The sequence below is a fragment of the Antennarius striatus genome, chromosome 17 (assembly GCF_040054535.1).
Source record: "Antennarius striatus isolate MH-2024 chromosome 17, ASM4005453v1, whole genome shotgun sequence".
Taxonomy (NCBI): Eukaryota; Metazoa; Chordata; class Actinopteri; order Lophiiformes; family Antennariidae; genus Antennarius; species Antennarius striatus.
Genome location: NC_090792.1, coordinates 8,885,624 through 8,909,889, shown reverse-complemented (window position 1 = coordinate 8,909,889; position 24,266 = coordinate 8,885,624). Strand labels below are relative to the sequence as shown.

The 24,266-nt window shown below is 41.6% G+C and overlaps 1 protein-coding gene and 1 long non-coding RNA gene across 5 annotated transcripts; one reads left to right on the top strand and one right to left on the bottom strand.

Annotated features, from left to right (window-relative positions):
- Nucleotides 1-3,490: 3,490 nt before the first annotated feature.
- Nucleotides 3,491-19,079, bottom strand: LOC137610766 (coiled-coil domain-containing protein 9B). 3 transcript variants are annotated; one of them, XM_068338566.1, is made up of 13 exons: nt 18,824-19,079; nt 14,928-15,035; nt 14,694-14,798; nt 14,441-14,596; nt 13,727-13,876; nt 11,634-11,690; nt 9,057-9,235; nt 8,314-8,363; nt 8,164-8,199; nt 7,903-7,999; nt 7,298-7,331; nt 6,223-6,820; nt 3,491-6,133 (listed from the first exon to the last, which is right to left on the bottom strand). In XM_068338566.1, the coding sequence occupies exons 1-13, from the start codon at nt 18,833-18,835 to the stop codon at nt 6,036-6,038; spliced, it is 1,680 nt and encodes a 559-aa protein (XP_068194667.1). In that variant the 5' UTR covers nt 18,836-19,079; the 3' UTR covers nt 3,491-6,035. The 3 variants fall into 3 exon arrangements, with proteins under 3 accessions (XP_068194667.1, XP_068194666.1, XP_068194665.1); XM_068338565.1 differs by having other exon boundaries at nt 3,491-6,820; nt 14,694-14,808; nt 18,824-18,848; XM_068338564.1 differs by lacking the exon at nt 18,824-19,079 and adding an exon at nt 18,256-18,459 and having other exon boundaries at nt 3,491-6,820.
- A 3,865-nt stretch (nt 19,080-22,944) lies between these two features.
- On the top strand, nt 22,945-24,253 carry LOC137611357 (uncharacterized). Of its 2 annotated transcripts, XR_011038612.1 has the most exons (4): nt 22,945-22,960; nt 23,063-23,108; nt 23,754-23,804; nt 23,905-24,253. It is a non-coding gene; the product is annotated as an uncharacterized lncRNA (long non-coding RNA). The 2 variants fall into 2 exon arrangements; XR_011038613.1 differs by lacking the exons at nt 22,945-22,960; nt 23,063-23,108 and adding an exon at nt 23,625-23,648.
- Nucleotides 24,254-24,266: the final 13 nt, after the last annotated feature.

Here is a 24,266-nt window from a genome sequence, read left to right as displayed (position 1 = left end):
CTCTATATAAATCATGATTCACTGTCATTATTCTGTATGTTAATTATATTTTATTTATTCAGAGACAGGATGGACACAGTATATTCAAATAAATGTTAGGGTTGGGTTTTTTTTTTTAACTTCCTAACTTCCTATGTTTTGTTTCCGAAATGATAGACCCCACGGATTCATGAATTCATGGAGGCGTGCTTCATGAAATCGGATGAAAGTGGGCTTAGAATTGATTGTTAACATCTATCATAATAATTACACAAGTACAGCACAGCGGCCACTGATTTTCAGGCCATCGTATCTGCTCCTTGTGTAAAAAGATGTGTTCATATCCCAAAGGCTGAGTTAGTGCAACTCTCACTGAACCTCTTCACACAGTCACATGTGGTGGAACAGTGAAGTGGAAATAAGACCAACCACCTCTTGTGCTCTCCAAGCAACATGTAAGGGAGGCGTATTGATTCAAGAGCTCTGATGTTGTGCTACACAAAAAGAGAGGCACGCATTACACAATGGAGTTTGGTGCTATTTTGATCCATCTCCATCTGAAAAAGGTCCGTTTGCCTGAAAGGTTTCGTTCGGCGGTGACAAACATCAATTCGCCCTCATGCTGAAAATAAATCCTCAAACACTCAGTCTCAGTGATGTGATGTAAACACTGATGCCATGCGCTCCTGTGGTAACAGCTTTTCAGAACCAAAGCCAAGGCAAATGTCTGTCGAGCTAAACAGGAAGGCCATTCATCAGGGGAGACGGCAAACGGCACAAACATCCACCAGCATCACAATACAATCCACGTGAAGGAAAAAAGTAACACAAGTGCAAACAACACAATGACAGAACTGACGTGTCAGCGCTCCTGTGGCCTGTGTGTGTGTGTGTGTGGAACAGCCCGGATGGATGTGTTTCCACTGCCTCTCACGGCCTTTTGAGATGCATTAGAGGAGTGATGGCCAATCTATTGATTAAGGACTTCATCAATACTGACAGTTGTTGCTGGAAGCTACGTCTGAGTCAGGACGCAGCATCTGAACTTATGACTCCTTAAACCAGCCGCCGCAGCGGATGATTACATCAGCTGATGTGACATCAGTTATGTGGTACGTTAGAATTCAGCTTCGTTCGCTCTGCGGTTGAAATCAGGAAACAGATGACATGTTTAAATGAAAGAAGAAGAAATCCATTGATTGATTGATTGAAATATAAAGAGCAGCTGTCGGAGCTGCTCACTCTGACCCGTTAATAAAAGCTTTTTACATGATGGCATGACAACAGGTCAGAGAACATCATTTCCCATAATTTATGCTGTTAATAATTAAAATTACAAGGCAGAGTATGAAATCTATCAGAAATTATATCAAGGACAAGTAAGGAGCAGAAATGTTCAATTAAATATCTGCAAAACATACAAGCTTAACAGATCTGTTATGTTTCAAAGGCTTCACCTGGTTTCTGTTTATTGTTCAGCCCTAAATATACGTTTGAGAAATGTTCCCTCCTCAGCAGATGAATGAGAAAACATCCTTGGAATATAAACTCTGCACATAAATCATTCTGCATCATGATACTCAAACATCCAAATTGCAGTCAGGAGCAGACTTTAATCTTCAGCTTTCCAGAAATTGTTCTCTTCATCAGATTTGACATATTTAGGAGGGATACGCTGCAACCCAGTGACCTTTCCAGAGGAGCTGAGAAATTAAAGGCCTTTTGAGATAGAATGCTTGAGAAAAGTTTGGGTATTTTAATGGGATGTCATGAAATACAGGAGAACAATATAGAGGAAGCAAACAACAGCTTTTCAATTACTAAGAGGGCAAAAGTGTCAAGTGATGCATAATGGAACAAACGTACAGCCGTGTCTACATGTCAGCGTGGCTGTCATCTGTAAAGGGGCTCAGTAATGACGTTGTTCCAAAGGCTCTTAGAGAAATAGGAGACGTTCATTTTCCAATCTGGGATAGCACACACTCTCCTTGATGAGGGAGGCTGTCACATCCTGAACAGTGATGAGGCTGCAGCGGTGACGCACGCGCTCAGTGTGGTCCTCTTAGACTGGGGTTGGACAAGCAGCCACTCTAACTCTGAGGGGAACTGAATCCACCGACCATCAGCTCGCTGGTTAGTTCAGTATATTGTAGCTTATGTTTTATTTAGTGTCAGATCTCACACATAAAACACACATGTTGGGTTATTATCTGGGGTTAATTTTTGCTTAATTCTTAATTTCATTCTGAATTTGACAAATTTCATTCTGCCATCTCCTGTATCCCATTTCATTGAAATCTAAACACTAATTATGCTTTTATTTCATTGCTTGAATGGGATAGACAGCATTCTGGCTGTTGCAGCTATATTTGAAAGCAAATAATCTAATAATGACAGTAGTGTAAGAAGCCATCTGTAGAGAGGGTGTTCAATGGTGTCCTGGGGGCCGTTTATGGTCTCGATGCTAAGCTAGGCTGGTCAGATGCAGAATATACCTTAAAATTCATCTGACTTGTATTAGAATCTTTTCTTTTTGCAATTGTTTGGGACTTGTTGTTCCCAGGATGTCAACTTATTATTTAGAATTGATTCCCAAATTGTGCAGTCCCAAGTCATAACTAACCCTGAGTATGTTCAATGATGGTGTCTGGGCAGGAGAAAGCTTCATGTTGTGAGACGTTTGTCAAAGTCACGAACACCTGAAGAAGATCTGTGTGATCTGTGAAGGCAGGTATCGGCACCTTCCTGCTTTAAAGCTCTTTGGACTAAAAGTTGAGCCTTCCTTTGATTCTTCTGAAGCCTCTCTGTGCTGCAGAGGGCATCTAGAATAATCCTGCACCACACTTCAATCCTTTCACACAGCCTACAGGACTTATTTCCATGATATCAACACCCCCACCGTGACACTATTGCATCAGACCCTTTGAGCTATTATCTAGTAGAGCACAAACACAGAATGCTGTTGACTCTGGTTTCAAATGCAATTTAAAGGAATTAAAATGTTTTTGGGCTCCTTATAAAAAAAATATACTAATAATTTAAGAAAAGTACATTTCAAAATAGTGAAGCTGCTCTTACAACCGTAAAGCAGGTCATAAGTCCAAAAACCACGGTAACAGAAGGTTGCTATGGAGATAACCTTGGGAGGAGATAATTAAAATGGCAGCACCTATGGGAGGTCCCACCTGTGGGGTTGAGTGGGAGCCATTTCCAACGTAACAGCCCAGCGGAGAGCTCATCTGAAATTAATCATCCGACATGAAGGCAGACTCAGCGGACCGAGGCCTAACTGCATGAACTGTGGACGCTGCCTTCCTGTCACATGTTTTTTTGTTTTTTTTACACTCAGACTACAGTGACCTTGATTTTTTTTTTTCCCCCCCTTTGGTAAAATCATCTCTCCAGAGGCAGCATTCATGCATTTTCATGTACAATTACAGAGTTGCTGAAGGTGCATCAGTTACTGAGCAGCGAGGGAGAGGGCGCAACAAAACAATTACAAGTCAGAGCATTAAAAGTACAGAAAAACTTTATTGGCGTTCTGTTTGCCTCCTTCCATGTTGTTCTACAGTAGTTTGAGCTACGTTGCACACAGATTTAAATGAGCAGTCTGAACAGTAAACAGCTTGTCACGCACTCACTGACAATTCCTCATGGGTGTATGAAGATACAGGGAGTCAATCACATCCACGTTTTAATGTGAAATTCAGGTGAGGTCACAATGCAAATATTTAATTACATGAACAAGCACTAAACAAGGACAAATGTACAACTTCTACAGAGTTGCAGGTCCTAAATCTTATTTTACTAAACTGAATCCCGACGGGAAATTTAAATATTGCAGAGGTAACATATGGCCTTCTTCTCATACAGATATGATTCCATTACCACCGTTCAAAGTCCTTGTTTCATACAGAGGCTCCTGTTCGAGAACAGTTTCATTTTTGATGGTCAGTGACCTTTTTACTCCTTTTGCCAGTGTGCTTCTAACAGATTTATGATGATTGGTATTTTATGTAACTGGTTAAAGCTGACAGGGCCACGCAGCTCAGAATAATCACTATGTTCTCCACTGGTTACATAACTGTTTACTATACTGTAGCATTGATGGAAGCCAAAAACTTCAAGTAAGGCTTCTTATCAGATGGAACAAAAATAACACTATAGGCTCCTAATAAATAAAAACAAATCCAACTGTTTCACAGGGACAAAAACAGCTACTGGTATGCATGTACAGTTTTAGATTTGTTTCATTCATTGTTAACATTCTGTTGTCCAAATAGTAAGGCAAATAAATAAAATAAGAACTGATGCTGCTCTTTGTCCAGCATGTTTAACAGGATATACTGTATGTTACCATACAAAGCTTGACATAAATAATGACGATGAATCTTTTCAAAAACATTATTCATCTAAAAGAACCTGGGTGATTTACTGTATGTTCAAACTTCTCAAGTCTGTCAGTCCCAGTAGGATAAGAGAGCCCCAGTCAAAAGACATTACTGGGACTCTTTAATACTGGTTATTAAAAAACAAACAAACAGCAGTTAAAACCAATTAAAATAGATTGTTAAGTTTGATTCGTTTTTTTTAAATTCTATGTCTCTGCTATATTTGACAAGTGTGTCAAATTAAGGACTAGCATTACAATGCTTTATCAGGAATCTAGATAGGAAAGGCCAGATAATTTAAAGATTTAGCTGTGAAAACGCGTCGATGCAACAGCAGCGTGTTTAGGGTTACTTTGATAGTTAAGCTCTACAGTGTCACCGATTACTTTTTTAAACACCAGTAATGTGGGTTTTGCCAACAGTTATATTAAAGGGGTACTCCAGCAAATTAGATCTTCACTTACATTTACTAGCGAGACTTTGGAGAGGCAGATTTGACTACAAAAAAAAAAAGTTTTCATCCATTCAGAAGAAGAGAAAGAAGACATCCCGACCATAAACTCATAGGCCTCCTCTTACAATTTTATGATTTCCAAATTTAGACAACCTAAATGACGTCCCGATGACATCATCAGGCTTATTATGTCAGACTTAATAAAGCTCCTGCAAAGCCACTGAGATCGTGACACGGCAGTATTAAGACCTGGGTAGTGCTTTCCATTTGGAGTCCCCTTTAAATAGTAATATGTCAGCACTAATAATTTAACACATCTTGGTAAAGTGGCCAATAAGGCAATAGTCGTCCTCTGACCATGTATTGATCTCTGATTTGTGAATGGTCATCAAGTGATACTGAAAGTGGTCAATAAATATCTCCTCACAAGATTTCCAGCGTAGAAACACGGCTGGAGGTCTGCCACTGCTCCCTCATCACATCGTACAGACTTCACTAAAGTTATTGAGAAATCCTTTAAGGCAGAATCAGGCACTAAATCATTTGAGGGAGGCTTATTTTCTAGCCTTCTGATATGTTCCATGGCATTTTAGTACAAATGTAAACAATGATATTGCACTCAAGCTGCATACTAACAAACAATAATGTGTCAGTACACACGCTTTAATACTCATAAAGTGCTTGGATGTAAAAAAAAAAATGAAAAAGAACAAAAGAAAATGTGTTTTGCAGGGGAACCCATTCCTATATAAATTTCATATAACTGAAAACTTAACCTGTAGCTTTTATGCGTGATTCTGGGGTTTAGCTTCAATATTTATATCACGAAAAATTCATCAAACAATCTTCCCACACGCTTTTGTATAAAACAGGAGGAAATCAAACATTAGTCATGACTGACTTTTCCATGATTTACGTAGTTTAGGTGAGATCCACCGTTTATCATTTCTATATGAAGACTTTAAGGCAGCTATGTGTCATCAGGCCGTTTCAGGGGTGGATGACATGAAGAGGCATTTTCTCATGAGGATTGTGGCACTTCATCAGGCCTTGGAGGTGGTGTATACATTTAAACTGAAATTGAATAGTATGCAGCTGCAGTGCAGATATATTGCCTTCCCTCCTCATCCGTTTAACTCATCATCCATTTTCTTTCCAAGCCACGAGTCCATTTACACGTCTATCGATTCACCCATCCCTCTTCTTGTCTCTCACACTGACCTCGTTGCTGTGGATGCAGTGTGTGTTGGGTGTGTTTCCCCTGACTCCAGGAGACTCAGGACAGACAGATCGGAGTCTATTAATTCCTCTTTGTTAGAAAAATCAACATTAGCTTATGTGTACACCATCTCGCTGTCCCTCCAGGAAAAGATCAGGGGCGTTGAATCTATTGCATACCTGTGTTTGTGTTGCTGATGTTGCACTTGGTGAGCTCTACAGGCTGGACAGCTCCCTCCTGCAGAGACCCGGGGGTTCTGTCAGGGGAGCAGGAGCTGGGATCTGTGGGGACGTTACTGTCTGTTCTAGTACATTCACTTTTAGATGCCTGCTGCTGAACAACAAGAGGAGCAGGGGGACCGCCTCCCTGATCCGGAGGATGACCATCATCCTCCTTGGCACTTTCAAGAGGCTGCTGTGGCCCTTGTTTTTTTTTAGGTGAGCAAGTTTTTTTGGCACTCCGACTTTTTGCCTCCGAGTTTGCAGAGACCTGAGCATTTTGCCTCGTTTCAGCCCCATGGACAAGTTCATCTGAGAAGCGTACTCTCTTGTCTGAACTCCGAGGGGAGGAGGTTCCTGTCGTCCCCTGAGGAGGACAGTCCTCCCCCCGGTGAGCAGCTGACACAGCAGCTGTGAGTTCGCTCCCTTCCTCAGACGCACTCGCTGAAAGTGGGCAGGGTGAGTGCCCCAGGTTTGAGTCCTGATCTTTGTGATCCTCTGCTTCATCTGTGAGGGCATCGAGTTCCTCCAAGAATTCCTCTAATGTTGTGTCAGAAGTCTAGAAGGAGAAAAGAGAACCAATCAGGTGTTTTAGTTTTTTGTGTCGGAGCTGTTCCTGATTTCTATTTTGGTGTGTACCTTATAATAAATTATATCAGATCTACAAATAAAATACAACAAAGGAATCCGGAGTCCTAAATAGACATTTTTGATAAAAGTCTATTTATGTGATGATTTGAGTGAACAGGGCTGGCATCAGTCCAGCATGGGTGTGTCTAATCCAGCTGCAACCAGTTATGAATGCAGATTGGTAGCTTTTGGGTTCAATTCCCAAAGAAGTCAATATTCTAACTATTATTTTGAACCTGGTGACTTATATATTGAATAACAATTCTGTCTTGCCAAATAAAGCCTTAAACTTTGCGACACGTTTTAATTTTAATTTGCTTTATAGATCCAACATAGTTTGGTGTGTGATACACACATAATAGAACAAACATTTATGGGTCACATTTATGCAGGTCTAATGTCTCACCTTTTGGATCTCTCCTTCTTCATTTGATTCCCACCTAAAAAAAAAAGAGGACATTTTGTAACACAAGTTATTCTAATATCTATCTATCCATCTTTCTATCTACAACACATCCATTCATTTCCAAGCAGTATTGTTTGAGTTCTATTTCAGGATATAACATCTTGTTTGGAGGATCTGGATAGATTATTATGTCTTTAATTTTATTTAAGGCAGAGAAATGGAAAACAACAGCTGGGTAAGTTACATTAACCGTAACGTATAATAAGTACTCTTGGCAACTCCTCCTCAGTTCCCATCTGTGCAACTGTGACTTTTTGAGATTGAGAACAACGTCGTCTGAAAGTCTCCTCAGCGCCCAGGAGCTTTCCTCACGACAGAGAGAAATGAATGAATGAGACGTGAACGAGGCCTGGTGGCTTATTTAGACAGCTGCCACAACATTTACAGCAAGTCTCAGGACATCCAAGGGAACGTGTACATTAGGGCATAGTGCAGCAGAACAATATGAATTCCCACATTCAGCTGAGTCACATCTAAATGAGTTGAGTCAACATTAACGTCAGGTTTCTGTCAGCGTTGCTGTAAGTAGAGGACGTTTAACATACCTCCTGGCTCTCCCAGTGAGACGATCTATGCCTTTAGCTTTGCTGCTCATCACTTGCACATTTTTAGCTCCCTTGTCTTTGCCTCGTCTCTCTTGACCTGGAACAGAAGATTACTTATGAGATAAATCACAAATTCAACCAGTCTATCCAGTTTGGGGAAGCTCCCATGACTAAAATCCACATCAATATTTCATATCAACATGAAAAATATCAAATCATAGAATGTCGTCTGACTGAGACTTCATAAATAACATTCAGCACCTGTCCTAGACTGTCCTTTTCTGGTACTTCGTCCACCTGCAAGAGAAACAAAGGTAATAATGAGGGAGACTGATGTAACCGTAAAACCTTCTTATTTTATGAAAGCTCTTCTTGCTCATGTTCTCAGTTTTGACTGTGTGAATATCTCACCTCTGCTGGAAGGGACCCAGTCTCTGTCTGGGAGAGATTTGTCTGAAAACCTAAAGAAAGAAGTTTAATTTTGGCAGAATAACAATCCAAAGCAAACACTGCCTCGGTCATAATTAAAAATAATTAATCACGTTTAGTACAGGTGGGATAGCAACACATCTCTGGGGGTAGGCTTTTCTGGGAAAGCAGCGTTTATGTTGTATAGGCCCTAATTTTGAAAATCTTTAAAATCAGTATGATGCTTTGCTCAATGAGTCAAACACATCTAAATTGTTGAGTCAGAAACACATTTCTTTTTCTATTCTTACTCCAGGGCCTTGTTGAAGCCTCGCCAAATAAGGAAAAGCATTCCATCCCTTATCCTAAGCTAAGAATAGCTTCTCATCCCTTGTCTTGCTACATTTTGATGCTCCCTTACAGAGCACATAAATTTACTCTGCAGCACGGTCAGCCTCTGTACTGCAGCGTAGTTTGCTATGAAAGCGAACAAACACTGCAGGGTAAGAAAAATGTGGGAATACACAAAGTCATAGTGAACATAGAATTTGCATGAAAACTGAATAGTTGATGATGTCATTGTTTTGCCACATCCTGTGACCTGAGGGGTTTTAATCTGTCGCAGGACTGACGCAAATTTCATATCTTAGTACGTCAAGTGGAAGGAAAACAATGAAAACGCAGCTGAAACAAATGAAATGAGCACATAAAGAGCCTGAAGAAGACAAAGTGCACAGCCGTCTTACATGTTGTCAGCTTTGTCCATGTCCCACGCCCGTCTCCACTGGCCCTTGGCGTTTTTGTGGCGTGCCACTCTTTCACGGTCGATCTGTTCACGCTCTTTCTTCCACCTCAGATACTCCTCCTGCTCTTCTTTCGATGTGGGGATGTTGAGGTCTGTGCCGGCATGCGATGTCTCTGGCTCCTGAGCAGACACAAATGAAAGAGGACAATTCTATCGTTTTCTGATCGTTCAAAAAGAGCCCATAATCGTCCAAGAAGAGCCCTTCATCAGCTCACTCAGATCCAAGGTCTGGCTGCTCTTCGACCTCCAGTGCTCATTATTAAAACCATTACTTATTTTAAGAAGAACATCAGTCAGGCAACACCACTGAGCTTCTCAATCATTACTCAAGATCTTCTGGTCAATGTTGACGACCAAGGATGACTGAGCTTCCGCTGTTTGGGTCCTGCTGGAATAGGTCTGGAACTTTCATTACAAAACTCTAAAACTCACTTTTTACCTCAAGACCTTTGTTTACTAATGAAATAATTCAATTACTGAAAGTATCCATAAAAATGATGATCACTACCTCATTTCTTAATACTAGTGATGGCCTCTGTTTGTCAGCTTGAACCGATTGCAAACCAATTCTACAATTAAGTCTGCAAAGCAAGTCATATTCCAGGAAAAGTGCAGCTTACAATAAATGCAATTAGGTCCATTTCCTCTGTGCCCCTCTTATCCTATTTATTAATGAGTGTGATGAGAGCTGGAAGTATTGCTTGCCACTGTTAATACTGAACTGAGATCTGATGCAGCTCTTTAACTCATCAAACGGGTCACAGGCCATATGGTTTTGTTACAAAGTGCTTCAACAAACAGGGACTAAAACCACTTCTGTGCTTTAAAGGAAAAGCACGGGAAAGGATTATTGTTTGAGATTTCTGATTAGAAAAGAGACAAGCTACAAGTGCACATGTTGTTCTGCACAATATCCCAGACAGAAAGACAAACAGCACAGCGGCAGCAGCCAACCGGTGTGACGTTTACCCTCAGGCGAGGACTAATCACAGCCAAGTAAACATGTTGCTTTCCTGTGTACAGTTATCACAGACCATGGCATCTGCACTCATCCCTGTTTTCCATCTCCTCTCCCCCTACCTCTCCCACACCCTCCTCCCAAGAGGATGATGATGCCGACAAGGGAGGGCTCTTCTCGCATGTTCCAACAGGCCGTGTTCTGCTGCCACCTCAACCGCCCCACTAATTAGCACTTTACAATTTCTCGCCTCCGTGCGGCCTCGAAGGGAGGTTGTCAGAGGCCAAGACAGGTGGGGCAGACAAATGTGGCCTTTGCTGCACAGTAAAACATTTGGCTGTAAACTATCAGTAATTAACTAGCAGCGGCTTCACTTGTAAAGTTATTTTTCTCACCTTTTATTAATGAATTTAGAATTACAGTACATTCATTGAAGAAATAAACAGTTCATGACTGTATTCTTGCAATTTTACAAAAAGTACTCAAATGTGCCAAACAATGTGAAAATATGTTAAATGAACAGACCATGATTTTTTTTTGAGACATTAACCTGATTGTTGGCACAACATAAATGCTGACTAATGTTTCCTAGTGGAGGTTTCCTGATCAGACATTTAAGTTGTAGTTTGTTTGAGTCATTTTAAAGATACAGTCTCCATATTTTTCTTCTACCTTCTCATGATGCTCTGCTGTTTACATTTGTATGTACCTTCTGTGTAATGTCCTATTATCATTTAGCATTTTTATCAGACTTTCCTGCAGCTTATAGTTGATCACTTTAATACATGCAGAGCACGCTTCAGCTTCAAGTTTAAATTTGCATGAAGGTTTGGACATGACTGTGGCTCAGACTGTACATTCAGGTTTAGAAAGCTTAAGGACTGATTACCAGGAATAAGAATGATGCTGCTGCTAAACTGTTTCTTCTCACCCTCCATTTGTGTATGAGTTTAGGCTAGAAGAAACTTTTAGTATATTTGTTGACCAAAATAGCAACAAACCAAATATCCCCAACAAAAAAAACCCTCAGAACTAAAAAAAAAAATCCTAACTATTTCCTTGATCTTGGACAGGAACACAGGAAATGACATGAACAAAATCACTTGTCATGTGGCGTAGTGCCACACTGCCGCTGTGGGCTTTGAAGCCCCCTCCCTCAACACCACCCCCCCAACCCTCCCCATCTGTGGTCAGGCTGTTTATCGCACGTCGGATCTGGGAGACAGCTCCCAGCTACTCCAGCAACGTTTACACGTGAGCCAGCAGGAGGCAGATGGGGACAAGAAAAAGCAAAGAGGGGGGTGGGGGGGTGTCTGTATATGTGAGCATTTGTGATGGGGGGTAGAGGGCATATTTGCATTTCCCTGTTTTAGTGTGTTTGTGTAGTAGGACAGTCATAATGAAACCACGTATTCCTCTTATCGCTGCAGATAAAGCAGCTATGAGTTCTGTCACATCCAGAGACAACATGTTAACTACAGGGGCCTTACACTGTCTGCATGTAGGTGTGTGCATGCGTGTGTGCATGTGTGTGTGTGTGTGTGTGTGTGGTTGTGGTACCTGACATGGCTCTGAAAGCCTCTGATGCTCCTCAGTGTGCTTCTGGCCTTGTTTAACCTGGGAAAGAAATTAAAAGATACGCATATAAATAACAAAACTCCATGCCAGGAAATTAAAATGCAATTGTAAAGAGTCACATAGCTGCTGCCAAAAGCAGTAAAGACAAAGCTGGAGCAGATGCATTATGATTGAGAGGCCAACGCTGCCCCCTAGCGGAGCTCTGGTGCTACAGCTTCGTTTGGCACTCATTGTTTTAAATGTGGAATGAGGTCATCAGAGCAGCCTGCCCTCTGCAGAGTCTCAGCCTCTGTGCTTTGGAAATCGACACTCGTTTCACCGCAGGTACAAAAATGTGTGAGTTTGTGGCCGTGCCGTATCTCCAGCTGAGCGTGCACCGCTGAACACTGCAGATGAGTCACCATGCTATTAACAGCAACATGTATAGTAACTGAGTGGGGAAGACAATACATGCAGGACAGAGTGGGCTGATACACCTACAGATCATGACACCCACACACTCTCCCACTCACACCCCGAAATGCAGTCTGGCTAATAGGCAGAACACAAAAGACCACTGACTGCCTAGTTCCTTTTCTTCTTCCTCCTCTCCCTCTCCGACCCTTCACTGGCACCTCGCCAGGCCCGTCTCTTTATCAGCATAATGAACCTTTTCATAGCGAGAAGGCAGTTGAATGTTAATTAGATCAAATCAGGCCTTTCAGGACGGTGGGAATGGGAAAACAATCATGCCAGAGGAGAGCAGATTACTTAAGGTTCCAGAAATGAGAAATGAAGGCTGGGAGCAGATGCTGCTTCTGCCACGAGCTTCTCCTGATGTCTTCTTCTGTTCTCTCCTCTCCTTGCTTTATTTCTGTCTTGTGATTCTGAAATAGTCTGGCCTTGTGGTCCTTCTCAGTCCACGTGGGACTAATGAACACAACCCCTTCACAGTCATAAAGAACACATTCTTGTTATAAATATTTCCTGATATTCACTAGATAGATTCAGGACATTTTACTCCTGAAGCAACCTTTTGCTTCCATGACACTCTCATAAACCATGTTAAATGATGCTGGTTATGTAAGCAGAGACCACATGGAAACCAGGTCTCAGGGCTCCAGAGGTAACTGGTGAAGAGGAGCTGTTCAGGGTTTGATTCAGTCCTCATGATGAGTGAAGGAGATAAACAGGCCAGAAAGAGAGTTTAGAGAATGTTCAGCCCATAGAGTTACATTCACACAGGTGAGATAGATAGATAGATAGATAGATAGATAGATAGATAGATAGATAGATAGATAGATAGATAGATAGATAGATAGATAGATAGATAGATAGATAGATAGATAGATAGATAGATAGATAGATAGATAGATAGATAGATAGATAGATAGATAGATAGATAGAGAGGCTCCACTGGTTTTGAGTCCACAGACACTCATCCTACAAACAGTGTGCCTGTGTTTACACTGGTGAGGATCAGCTGTCTGTGCTGTGCAGACATTCTGATTGAGCAGACTGTGTGTGTGTGTGTGTGTGTGTGTGTGTGTGTGTGTGCGCGCGCACGTGTGTGAGTGTTTCAGGCTGACACACAGCAGCTGTTTCAATGCTTCTGCATACCCGGGTCCATAACGTCAGTTACTGTGTGACATTTCCCAGCCCTGCGGCGGAGGGTCCATGTGCACACGTGTCTTCACGTATCTGCATCACACATCTGACACGTAGAGTAAACTACGGACGTGAGTTCCTTAGATGCTACAGGACTGACAACATGGCTTTTTGGAGCTGTTGAAGTGCTTGATCTTTGATGTATCAACAGTCCTCCAGAGTTATGGGATTGTTCTCCTGAGCATCTACTCAACCAGCAGCTCTATTAGCAGACGCCTTTGTTAATTCCACACCAGTCAGTCACAGCCTCAGTCCGCCCCCCCGCCCCCCTCGTCCACAAGCCATTGTGCTCCGTCACTGGATGGGTGTGTCCGGCAGACATGTCTGACATCTATGTAAAACACGGCGCAGCACAAGCCAATGAACAAAGAGCTTGAGCAGAGGGTGAATGCTGGAGCGCACAATCGCTGAAGTGTTAGCATCCGGACCTGAGCCGTAGTGTCTCTCTTGGTCACGTGGGGCGGCTGCTTCCCCCTCCCGGCCGACTCCACGTGCTTCACCTGCCCCTCGTCTGTAGAGCTCTTAAGGCCTGCAGAGCCCGGATGCTTGTCTGGCCTCTCGCTCACCACCCGTTTACCCTGGATCAGCAGTGATAGAATAAGAACATCATTGTTGTCATCTTTATCATTTCATGCAAAAGAATAAGTAGAATAATTATCCTGCTCAGTATTTTAGTGTTTCTACTGAGAGCATGTTAGCATGCTAATGTGACTCCGGCTTTCAGAGCTGCTCCAGTTTTTGCAGTCTTGATTGTATCTACTCATATTTAACCTATTAACAACACAGAGAACACAGATTCAATTGAAACCTGGCTTAACTAAATTAAATAGCAGACCTGCTGAGCGGCAGGTGAAGGTGCAGAAATCTCACATGTAAAAAGTGAAAAGTTAAGCGTCTGTCACATTTTATAAATCCTTCATCAAATTTATGATGTGAAATGTAAATCCTGTCCACACTGCACAGGAATCAGTCTTCTCTCTTGTTTCTTCTTTCTTTATTCATTGTTATTATAATTAGCTTAGCAGACACCTCTCATTCAAATCCTCAGGGGCTGTTTTTGTGTTATTCCTTCATTACATTAAAACTGCGGGGGCAGTTGTATTTCCCTGTCTCTAGTAGAATTTGAAGCGTAGTGTATTTACCTTTTTGCCAGCCATGGTGACCATTAACTGCTTCCTGTGGCCTCGGCCAGCACCCTGTGGGGGGCCGTCCTCCCCTCCCTCTGACTCGGCGTCCTGCTGTCCCTTCCCAGCTGATGAAACGGTATTAAAAGGCTTCGTAACAACCACACGGTTATCCTGCAAGCCACAAACAAGAACATCTAGTAATTTGTAGCTTATCTCCCTCGGAAACACATCGCAATTTCTGTGGGGAAGCAGTTCTTTCAAAACTCACGCTGGTGGACTTGCTAATTGTGATGGTAAGATCGTCAGCTTTGCCTTTGCGGCTCTGCAGTGCCATTCCCTCCTCTTCTGCCCTTTTCCTGTCCTCCTCCACCTCCTAAATGCAACTCAACAAAGACAGCAAGCTAATTAGGAAACCTGAAAGAAATGCAGACTTCCATAGATCCACATGAGCGAATTTATAGATTTGACAGAAGCTTCTCCTCCTCAAAGCACTTGTCCTTACCTTGTACCTCTTCATCAGTGCTTCATTCTTTCTGCGGAGAGCCTCGATCTTCTTGTCTAGCTCCAGGTCCCTCTCCTGACCCCTCTTGGGCATCACGTCACTGGGAGTCTAGGAGGAAACACATCATTAACACTAAAATTTCACCATCCGCAGTCCTTAAAATTATTGAAAGGTAAAAACTATTACTGTACGTCCTTTTAAAATTAACACTAAAATGTGCCTTTTTTTCAGGGCCTCAGTTTGTCTTGTGGGCATCTGATGACAGAAAGTGTTCAAAACAATATATTTAATGTAAAAGATTGTAGAACTGACTGATTAAAGAAAAAAAATTGTTATTCCATTTATTCAGTAAACTGGGTTTTGGAGCTTGGCATTGACATGATGTCCACCTGCTGTTTCCATGTGAACAGCACAATAATCCTGCTGTGATTAAGATAAAATGACCATTAAAAAAACAAAAGATAAAAACTACATCCCAATTTTTAGTACCATAGAAACCAATTTTGTTTCTGTGTCTACACCTCTGCATGTGCTGCAATAACACACAGCACTGCCACCGCCTCACACCCACCACAGATGGAGCATTCATCACAAAGCTCAGTTACACAGGGAGAATGAATATGCAGAGCATCCCAAACATCCCAACATGGTCAGCAGGGCAAACCTCCTCACATGACAAGAGGCCCCATACCAAAAAGCTCTATGTGCTCTCACGGAACAGCTACTATGACACGGATGTGTGTTAGTGTGTCCTTTCAAGAAAATCAAAAATCTGACAGATTTTGAGTTTGAAGGAACATGAATAGATATGCCAAACAGATGGATTCAGATTATGTCACTGAACATTCAGAGATATTGAGGCCGTTAGCTTGCAGTAAGTTAATGTTCCCTCTCCAGTCCAATCCTGAATCTACAAAAAACAAAAGTTAAAACTAAAAATGAGAGCGCAAATCATTTTAAGGAAGTTGGGTGAGTAGAAACAAAAGACATCATAGAATTCTCACAAGCACCTGATTGGACCATCGGTATCATCAAATGCTCTCGTCCCCTTGCGAGGATGAAGCAAGTTTCGACACTAAAGGGAAAAACTGCAAACAAATAATGCAGCATTTTAAGAACAACAACTAATAAACAAGTCAAAGAATTTCTTAGATTTCACCATCTGCAGTCCTTAAAAGTAGTGAAAGGTGATTCCCTGAGGGATTCCTGAATGTCCTGCATAAATGGCCTCAGTTCCCAAAGCCTTACTGTTGTACTGAAAAGACTTGATGCATAGCTGGATATGAACCTGTCCCGACTTCTTTGGAATCTGCTGCAGGCATTAAATTCAGAGTGGAATCCATGGAAATCATTTGAAAATCGGTCAGCTCTGAGCCCCTTCTTGTTTGCTATGGTGATGGACAGGCTGACAGACAAGATTAGACAGGAATGATGTTTGCAGATGACATTGTGATCTGTAGTGAGAGCAGGGAACAGGTGGAGGAGAAGCTAGAGAGGTGGAGATTTGTCCCGGAAAGGAGAGGAATGAAGGTTAGCCGCAGTAAGACAGAGTACATGTGTGTGAATGAGAGGGACCCAAGTGGAAGAGTGAGGTTACAGGGAGAAGAGATCAAGAAGGTGGAGAATTTTAAGTACTTAGGGTCAACAGTCCAGAGCAATGGAGAGTCTGGAAAAGAGGTGAAGAAGCGTGTACAAGCAGGATGGAACAGGTGGAGGAAAGTGTCAGGTGTGATGTGTGATAGAAGAGTTTCAGCTGAAATGAAGGGAAAGGTGTACAAAACTGTGGTGAGACCAGCGATGTTGTTTGGTCTAGAGACAGTGTCACTGAGGAAAAGACAGGCGACAGAGCTGGAGGTAGCACAGATGAAGATGCTGAGGTTCTCTTTGGGAGTGACCAGGATGGATAGGATCAGGAATGAGTACATCAGAGGGACAGCACATGTTAGAGGTTTTGGAGATAAAGTCAGAGAGGCCAGACTGAGATGGTTTGGACATGTCCAGAGGAGAGATAGTGAACATATTGGTAGAAGGATGCTGAGTTTTGAACTTCCAGACAGGAGGCCTAGAGGAAGACCAAAGAGGAGGTTTATGGATGTAATGAGGGAAGACATGAAGGTAGTTGGTGTGAGAGAAGAGGATGCAGAAGACAGGGTTAGATGGAGGCAAGTGATTTGCTGTGGCGACCCCTGAAGGGAAAAGCCGAAAGAAGAAGAAGAAGAAAAATTGAAATCGGTGCATTTTTTTCTTAACGTTTAAGATGTCGCCCCAACTTATTTGGAAGTGGACGGAGTCTTTCTACAATGTATGAGGAGGAGACTGCGGTTCCCTTACATAGAACCCTAGAGGACTCGTGATTGAGAAACTCCTCTTGGCAGCACAAGGTTTAACATGAACATGTTGGCCTCAAACGTCAGGTCAGTTTTAATAGCAACACATTTGTAAGATATTCCATAAAACACTCCTTGTTTCAAACACACACGCCCGTGGCCATGACTTGATACCGAACGAGGAAAAAATGTTCTGTTCTGAAGTGAACAGCTCTCCTGGGCCCAACTGAAGTTTAAACCCGAATGTAAAAAAGAGTTTAAGTCATCAAGGATTTATAACATGATGCTCAAATTTGAGCATGGAGTGTGATCAGAGGTAGGAGTTACGTTATTTATCTCCTTTTCAAACCAACACCAAATGAAGTATTTCCCTACTTTTTATTACAAACATTTCGTTCAAGACAGAAATGACAGAACTCAGGCAACAGTCATTGAATGACAAAAATCTGTCCAAAAAAAAAAAAACCTGTCACCATCATCTGTTATTAATCTCAGCTGAGGAGAAGTGAAAACTATGCAACCAAACAGAAGTTCTGCCTGCTGATCAGTGAATCTGGTACCATCACTATTCATCTGAAATAGATTGCCAGATTGTGTGAGAATGTTTGATGAGGTCAAAGCTTCTTGAGGCAAACATGCCAAAGTGAGTCAGCTGTTGTCTACTGTTGCTACAGTGACAATAAGAGTCAAAGCTGCTTATATGTGATATTACGAGCACATCATGACTCATGGCTCGGGAGCGCATCAAGACAATCACATCGGGGCTGCGAGAAATCCTTCCAAGCTTTGTCCTTCAGTGTTACGCCTACAAAGATCGGCTGCCCCTGAGATATAGTTGAACTATTTAGTTGAATCTTGCTCAGATATTTTCATCAGATGCTCTGGACTTTAATTAATAGCATATTCACACAATTTAAGGGGAAAAAACTGCACATCCTCGATGCAGATGTGTCAAACCAGCACACACACACACACTGAGCATGAGAAAAGTTGTAACTCACTCTGAGCGGCAGGAGGATGGAAAGTAGCTGCCAGAGAGCTTGTAGTTGTCAGGGTATCCAAACACAACAGACCATGAGGACATACCCCTAAGAATAGGTGCAGAGGAGAGACACTCTGCTGACTCAGAATCCCAAGGCCAGCGGCGGAGCCTGAAGTCCACAAACCAAAATGGGGGGACAGTAACCGCTGGGTTCATCCGAGTGTGGAAGTTGCGCAGCAGCGAGGCTACCGTGGACCCAAACACACACACACACACACACACACACACACACACACACACACAAAAACATAAAACACACAGAGACATTGTGGATCTGCCAGTGGATGGCACCCATGCCCAGACAGGCAGGCAGAAGAGAGGGGAGTGGGGGGGGGGGCTGCAAAGAGAGCTGCCAAGGCTACCTCCCTACCCAGCGTTCCTACCACCTACAGGAGCGACAACAGGGGAGGGAAGGAGGCACAACTGAAACGCTGCGTGCAGGCACAGCTAAGCCTACCAGAGAGGGGGAACCTAATATCAGAGCTGCAGAGGATGGGGAGCGAGGGGAAGGAGAGAGAAGCACTCACGGGTCTGTCCATGTCAGCGGCAGGAGCTGGGCTGGGTCCAGGCGCGAGGCGGCCGAGGCGGCAGAGAGGGCTGCTGGGAGGCGACGATCATGCCTTGATTACAATGAACCAAGTTGGGCAAGCAGCCAAGACGTCCAACCAATGCACAGAGCTCCCCTGTTAACGGATTTCACAGCACCCATCCGCCTGTCCTCCCCCCTCTCTCTCCCTCTCTCTCTCTCTCTCTCCAACCCTCCCACCCTCCTGCACATATGCTCCCTCGCTCCCTCCCGTCCTTTCTAAAGCACTTGCTCTTTCCCCTCCTCACTTATCCTCTGCTCAAAGCATGCTGGTTAAATCTTGCCCCCCCCCCCCCCCCCCCCCAATCTCCCCCACCACCCTTCATATACGCACTTGGTGAATTTTAACGTTAATTCATGGTGTCTTTTTTTTTTTTTCCTGTCACAGAACATTTACTGTTAGTGTTTCAAATTAAAATGATGATAACATATTTTATAGTATTCATAATGGATTTTCCAGTCTGTTAATAGTTTGGTTTTTGTTTTTATTTCTGTATAATAAATGTGTAACCAAAAAAATTAATTCTCAATTTTTTTACCCAGTAGTTGATGAGAAGTTTTGTGGAAGCTGTGGTGTCATTTCCGTGTGGGTGCTTTTGAATGCCTTAAATTTACAATCCTCCACTTTGGCTCCTTAAATCAGTTTCATTCACATCTCAGGGTGTCGCTTCAGAAATCCACACAAGATACATGAGATGTTGTGTTATTTTTTTCTCACTGCAGGTGCAACAACTTTGTCTCTATGAGCTCCAGACTACATGTTTAGAGTACTAAAGAAGCTTCCTAAAGACTGGAGGAGGGGAGGGGGGAGAGGGGTGAGGGGCATCTGCCGAATTTCCCACAATTCTTCATGCCTGCAGCTTTTGCCAACGACATGCCGCACATTGCAGCCTGGCACAGACAAACGGCACAGACATCCCAGAGACAGGAGGAGAGGTGAAGCCACATGTAGCTGGACGTCCGTCGGCGTCATGGAAAACAAACAAAGTTTCCAGTACGAGCAACGTTTTTAACCATTAAAGCCCCCATAGCTCACATTCTACATGGGTCAACCTAGGTGATAATTATGTAACTGTCTGGTTTTCTATATTTGTGACTCCCACACATGTAAAACCAACATTTGCATGTACTTGATTGTCATGGTTGATGATGGAAGAAAATTCTAATTTTAATCTTAAGAGTTCTGACTGTATTCTCGTTATTCATGCATCATCAATAAGGTCATGCTCAATTCTAGCCAGAACTCACTTCCATCATATGTTTTAGAGTAATCATGGAATTTACTGACTGAAACGTCATTTCACACTCACATCTGTATGTGGACTTCTGTAAAATTGGCCATAAATGAACCTTTACGTTCCATTCCCTTTGGTAGTGGTAGTAAAGGTAGGGCAGAAAAAACTCCATGTTTTAATTTGTTCATTCTAAAAGTAAAAGTGTAATAAAATAGAAATAAAAATATATTTTTTAAATGGTTGTAAAATATTTGACAGTAAAATACAAACACAAAAGTAAAGTATGATCATACTGGATTGTGAATTGTAACTTCATAAATTGAAAAAAAATCAGAATCTAATTCCAGTTCATATGTTAACATGAACTTGATAATGGCTTTATACTTTATAACAGACAGACAGACAGACAGACAGACAGACAGACAGACAGACAGACAGACAGATGTACTCACCTCTACATTACTGGTTTCATTCTCATGAACGGCGGCGAACTGAAATTACACGTCACGTCTACCGGGTGGCGCCAAAGCCTCGGTCCACACGTGCTTCTGATCCACGCACAGAGGAAGTTCATGATCAACAAATTGCAATGACGTCACATTTGTCACGTGTTCCTCATGCCAATTTAGGTAATACAATCCCATAACTCATTGACTCTGGAAAAATGGACATCAATAATGCAATAAAACTGGAAATAAGTCAAGTAACGATGCCATTGGTGCAAATCGTGGACGTTTTCTGATTCTGATTTCACTGCTGTGTTCAGAATCAGGACCTGAATTTAGTTTTCTATCATCTCGCCGCTAGGGGACGCTCTCCGGTGTTTACTCATCCACTGCTGGATGTCCTGCAGGAAGTTTAATGTGAGGAGAAAGTTTATTATTTGTTTCAAACAGTGAAGTGAAAAGGAATAATGACTTGACTTTACACCCAAACAACTAATTATGATTTTAGATGTTTAAATACATACACACACAAATACACACACACACACACGAAGGTGTGTGTGTGCAGGAATCCAGGATCTTTGTTCATATACTGTATGTCCAAATTTATGTTAATACCTTTTAAGTTGTTGCACAAATCCACACTGTCTCTGTGACCGTCAGTTTCAACATGACAAACATTTGAGGACATGTGTGCTGCTTCAAACAGAACGGACATAGCAACTGGTTGTTACAGCATTATGTCAGCTCATCCATCACAACCATCCATCACACACCTATTGTTTCATGGCATCTTTCCAGAATGCATTGCTGTAAGATAATTTTATGAAAGACTTAACCCAGGTGTGTCCTCCTATTATCAACTGTACTGCTTTCATAAATACCAGAGAAGGGTGTTGTTGTTACAGTTTGTCAAGGCAATGTTTGGTCACAAACAAACACATACATGCTGGTGTCATGACTCACCCCTGGCTGATGCTTCTTTATATGTATGAAAATAATTTTCTCCTCATAATACAATAAGGTGTGTGTGTGTGTGTGTGTGTGTGTGTGTGTGTGTGTGTGTGTGTGTGTGTGTGTGTGTGTGTGTGTGTGTGTGTGTGTGTGTGTGCGCGCTCTGATCTGATAACATTAAAATGTAAGATGAAAAGTTTTCACCAATAAAAAATAATCCAACGATGTCACTATTTTTGTCTAGTGTAACAATCAATGTAAACTTTCACTTGTTGTTATTGCCACTGATGCCTGAAGTATGACTAAAAATACATAATTTCTAACTGTGTTCACAGTGTGGTACTACTGCAATAGTTATATGTTACTGCTTAGTTATTGAAGAAAACCATATCCGCTGTATTATAATTTTTGCCCATCACGGGGAGAACATGCAAACTCCGCACAGAGCGGGACTCGACTCCGGAACCGCCTTGCTGTGTAGCGACAGCGCTACTCAGTGCGCCACTGCTTTTTTGTTTATTCTAAATAAATAAATATGCTTCAAATTAAAGACTTCAGATAAGAATCAAGTCCATATAAAAATAAAATACATGATACATAAATGCTGGGCTACAACCAGAATTTTTACTTTATTCTGAGTTACCAGGATATGCGATCTCTAACAGGTGAGATGGTGCCTTGACACGGGGTAGAGATGCTACCCAGTATTATAGAAAACAACTCAATGTGGGTCACACATAATATAAAAGCTGTCATTTGTCTGCATCAAAGGGAATTTAAGTACAACACACAGAAATTAATCAAATTATGCAAAGTTTTTGTGAAGATTACTCCTGATATATTGTGCCAGTTTAAAATTTAAGAGTAACTGGTGCCTGTTGAATGCATAAAGGCATTCAACTGAATGCCTTAGATATTCTTTTGTTCCAAGCATGACACATAAATCAAAGCAACATGCACGCACAACTAAGTATGAGCTTGAGGAATTTAAATACACACACACCCACCAAGATTGTCAATGTTAGTTAGAGTTCTCTTGGGGACATCAAGTCACAGTGCAGACAACAGTTAATTGCATGAGGTGAAGGCACAAGTAAAGCAGTTCGATGCCAAGACCTAGAGTTGCCTCCTGTGTCATTCCAAATAGATTTTTGTCAGTCTGGCCTATTAAAATGACTATAGAATTGTTTGATTAATGGCGTTCCTGTGGTTGCACACTCGTTCTTTAAAACTGATCCAGCAAGTTCCAGGATCCTAAGTTTTGATGTTTAGAGGTAGAGCTCAGAAAAACAATCATTAGGTTTCCTGGAAACACCCAAAACGTTTGTTTGTCAATCATATTTTAAAACATGGTCACACCCACACTTGTCATTCCCTGTGGTTCCTTATATATACAGACTGAAAAGACACATTAAACACAGGCAGGTTTGACTTTCTCACCAGGTGTGTTATTGGCGATTGTTAGTTATTAGTGATATATGCACAAAATGTGACTGATTGTAATTTTAAAATCCTTTTTTCTTTCTTTCTTTTTTTTTTTTTCAGAAAATCGCTTGAGGTTGCACTTTTGAACATTAAAACATGAGTGAATGTAAGTAACTTTGATTATTATATATTTATTTTTGCTTTGAATCACTTTCCATGTATAGCATTAACTATAAAACATATTACCATTCAAAAGTTTGGTATTATTTGTGATATTATCATTTTTCTTATTCTTTTATGGTGGATGTTTTAACCTATCTAAGAACAGTATAATTTATTTGCATCATTTACAAATGAAGAAAAGAAAAGAATTAAATAATTAATTACTGTTTTTTTTTGTAGGGGCCTCTGCAGATAACTCAGTTGTCAGGTTGAAGCAGTTCAAACCTGTCAGTCATTAGATTGATATTGATACAGGAAATCTGTCTCTTTGAAATCAGCTCTGACTATGACTGAATTCAGTTCATTCACCGTGGATGTCTGTGCCCAAGTCAAGTTTTTATGAGAGGCAGTTACAAACTTTTGAACAGTGGTGTATGATTATTACTTCTGTTATACTCATGTGTATCAGATACTTTATGTTTGACTGACTTATCGTTGTTATTGACTGTTGGTGTTTTTTGTTTTTCCTATTATAGGCAAACCGGTGAGTTATCTTGTGTCCTTACTGCTCTTTCTTTGTTTAGCAGTATGAAAATGAAAATGAATGAAAATGCATTAATGAATTTACTTCCCTGTTTTATATTACAAGGAACGTCGCAGTTCAAGTGATGATGACAGCACAAGCTCTGACCCCGATCAAGTAAGACATTTTACTTCCCAAATAGTTTTATTTAATTTTTGCCTCATCAGCTGATTCAGTCAGCAGTACTTGTGTCTTAATTTTCCATAATCTTTCACAGGATGGAAAATGCCGTAAAGAGGGGAGGAAAGGAAAGAAAGGGAGGGGCAAACCAGGTTGTCACAAAGGCCGTGACATCAGTCCCAAAGGCCGTGACATCAGTCCCAAAGGCCGTGACAAAAGTCCCAAACGCAGGAGCAAAAGTCCCAAACGTGGTAGCTGTAGTCCCAAGCGTGGTGGAAAAAGTCCCAAAGGTAGTCCCAGACGTCATTAAGATAGTCCCAAAGGACCTTACTGGAAATATATTATGAATAAATCCTTGAGTCAACATTTGTGATAATGATTGTAAAGAAATAATTACATATGCACTAAAATAATTACATATGCAATAAAACGATCCAGAAAAGTCATGAATGGTTTACT

Excerpts from the sequence above, each read along its gene's own strand:
- LOC137610766 (XM_068338566.1), bottom strand. Across the intron at positions 7,332-7,902 it reads CTCACTGGGAGAGCCAGGAG|GTGGGAATCAAATGAAGAAG; the intron begins GTATGTTAAACG and ends TTTTTTTTTTAG. Across the intron at positions 6,821-7,297 it reads AAGAAGGAGAGATCCAAAAG|ACTTCTGACACAACATTAGA; the intron begins GTGAGACATTAG and ends TTCTCCTTCTAG.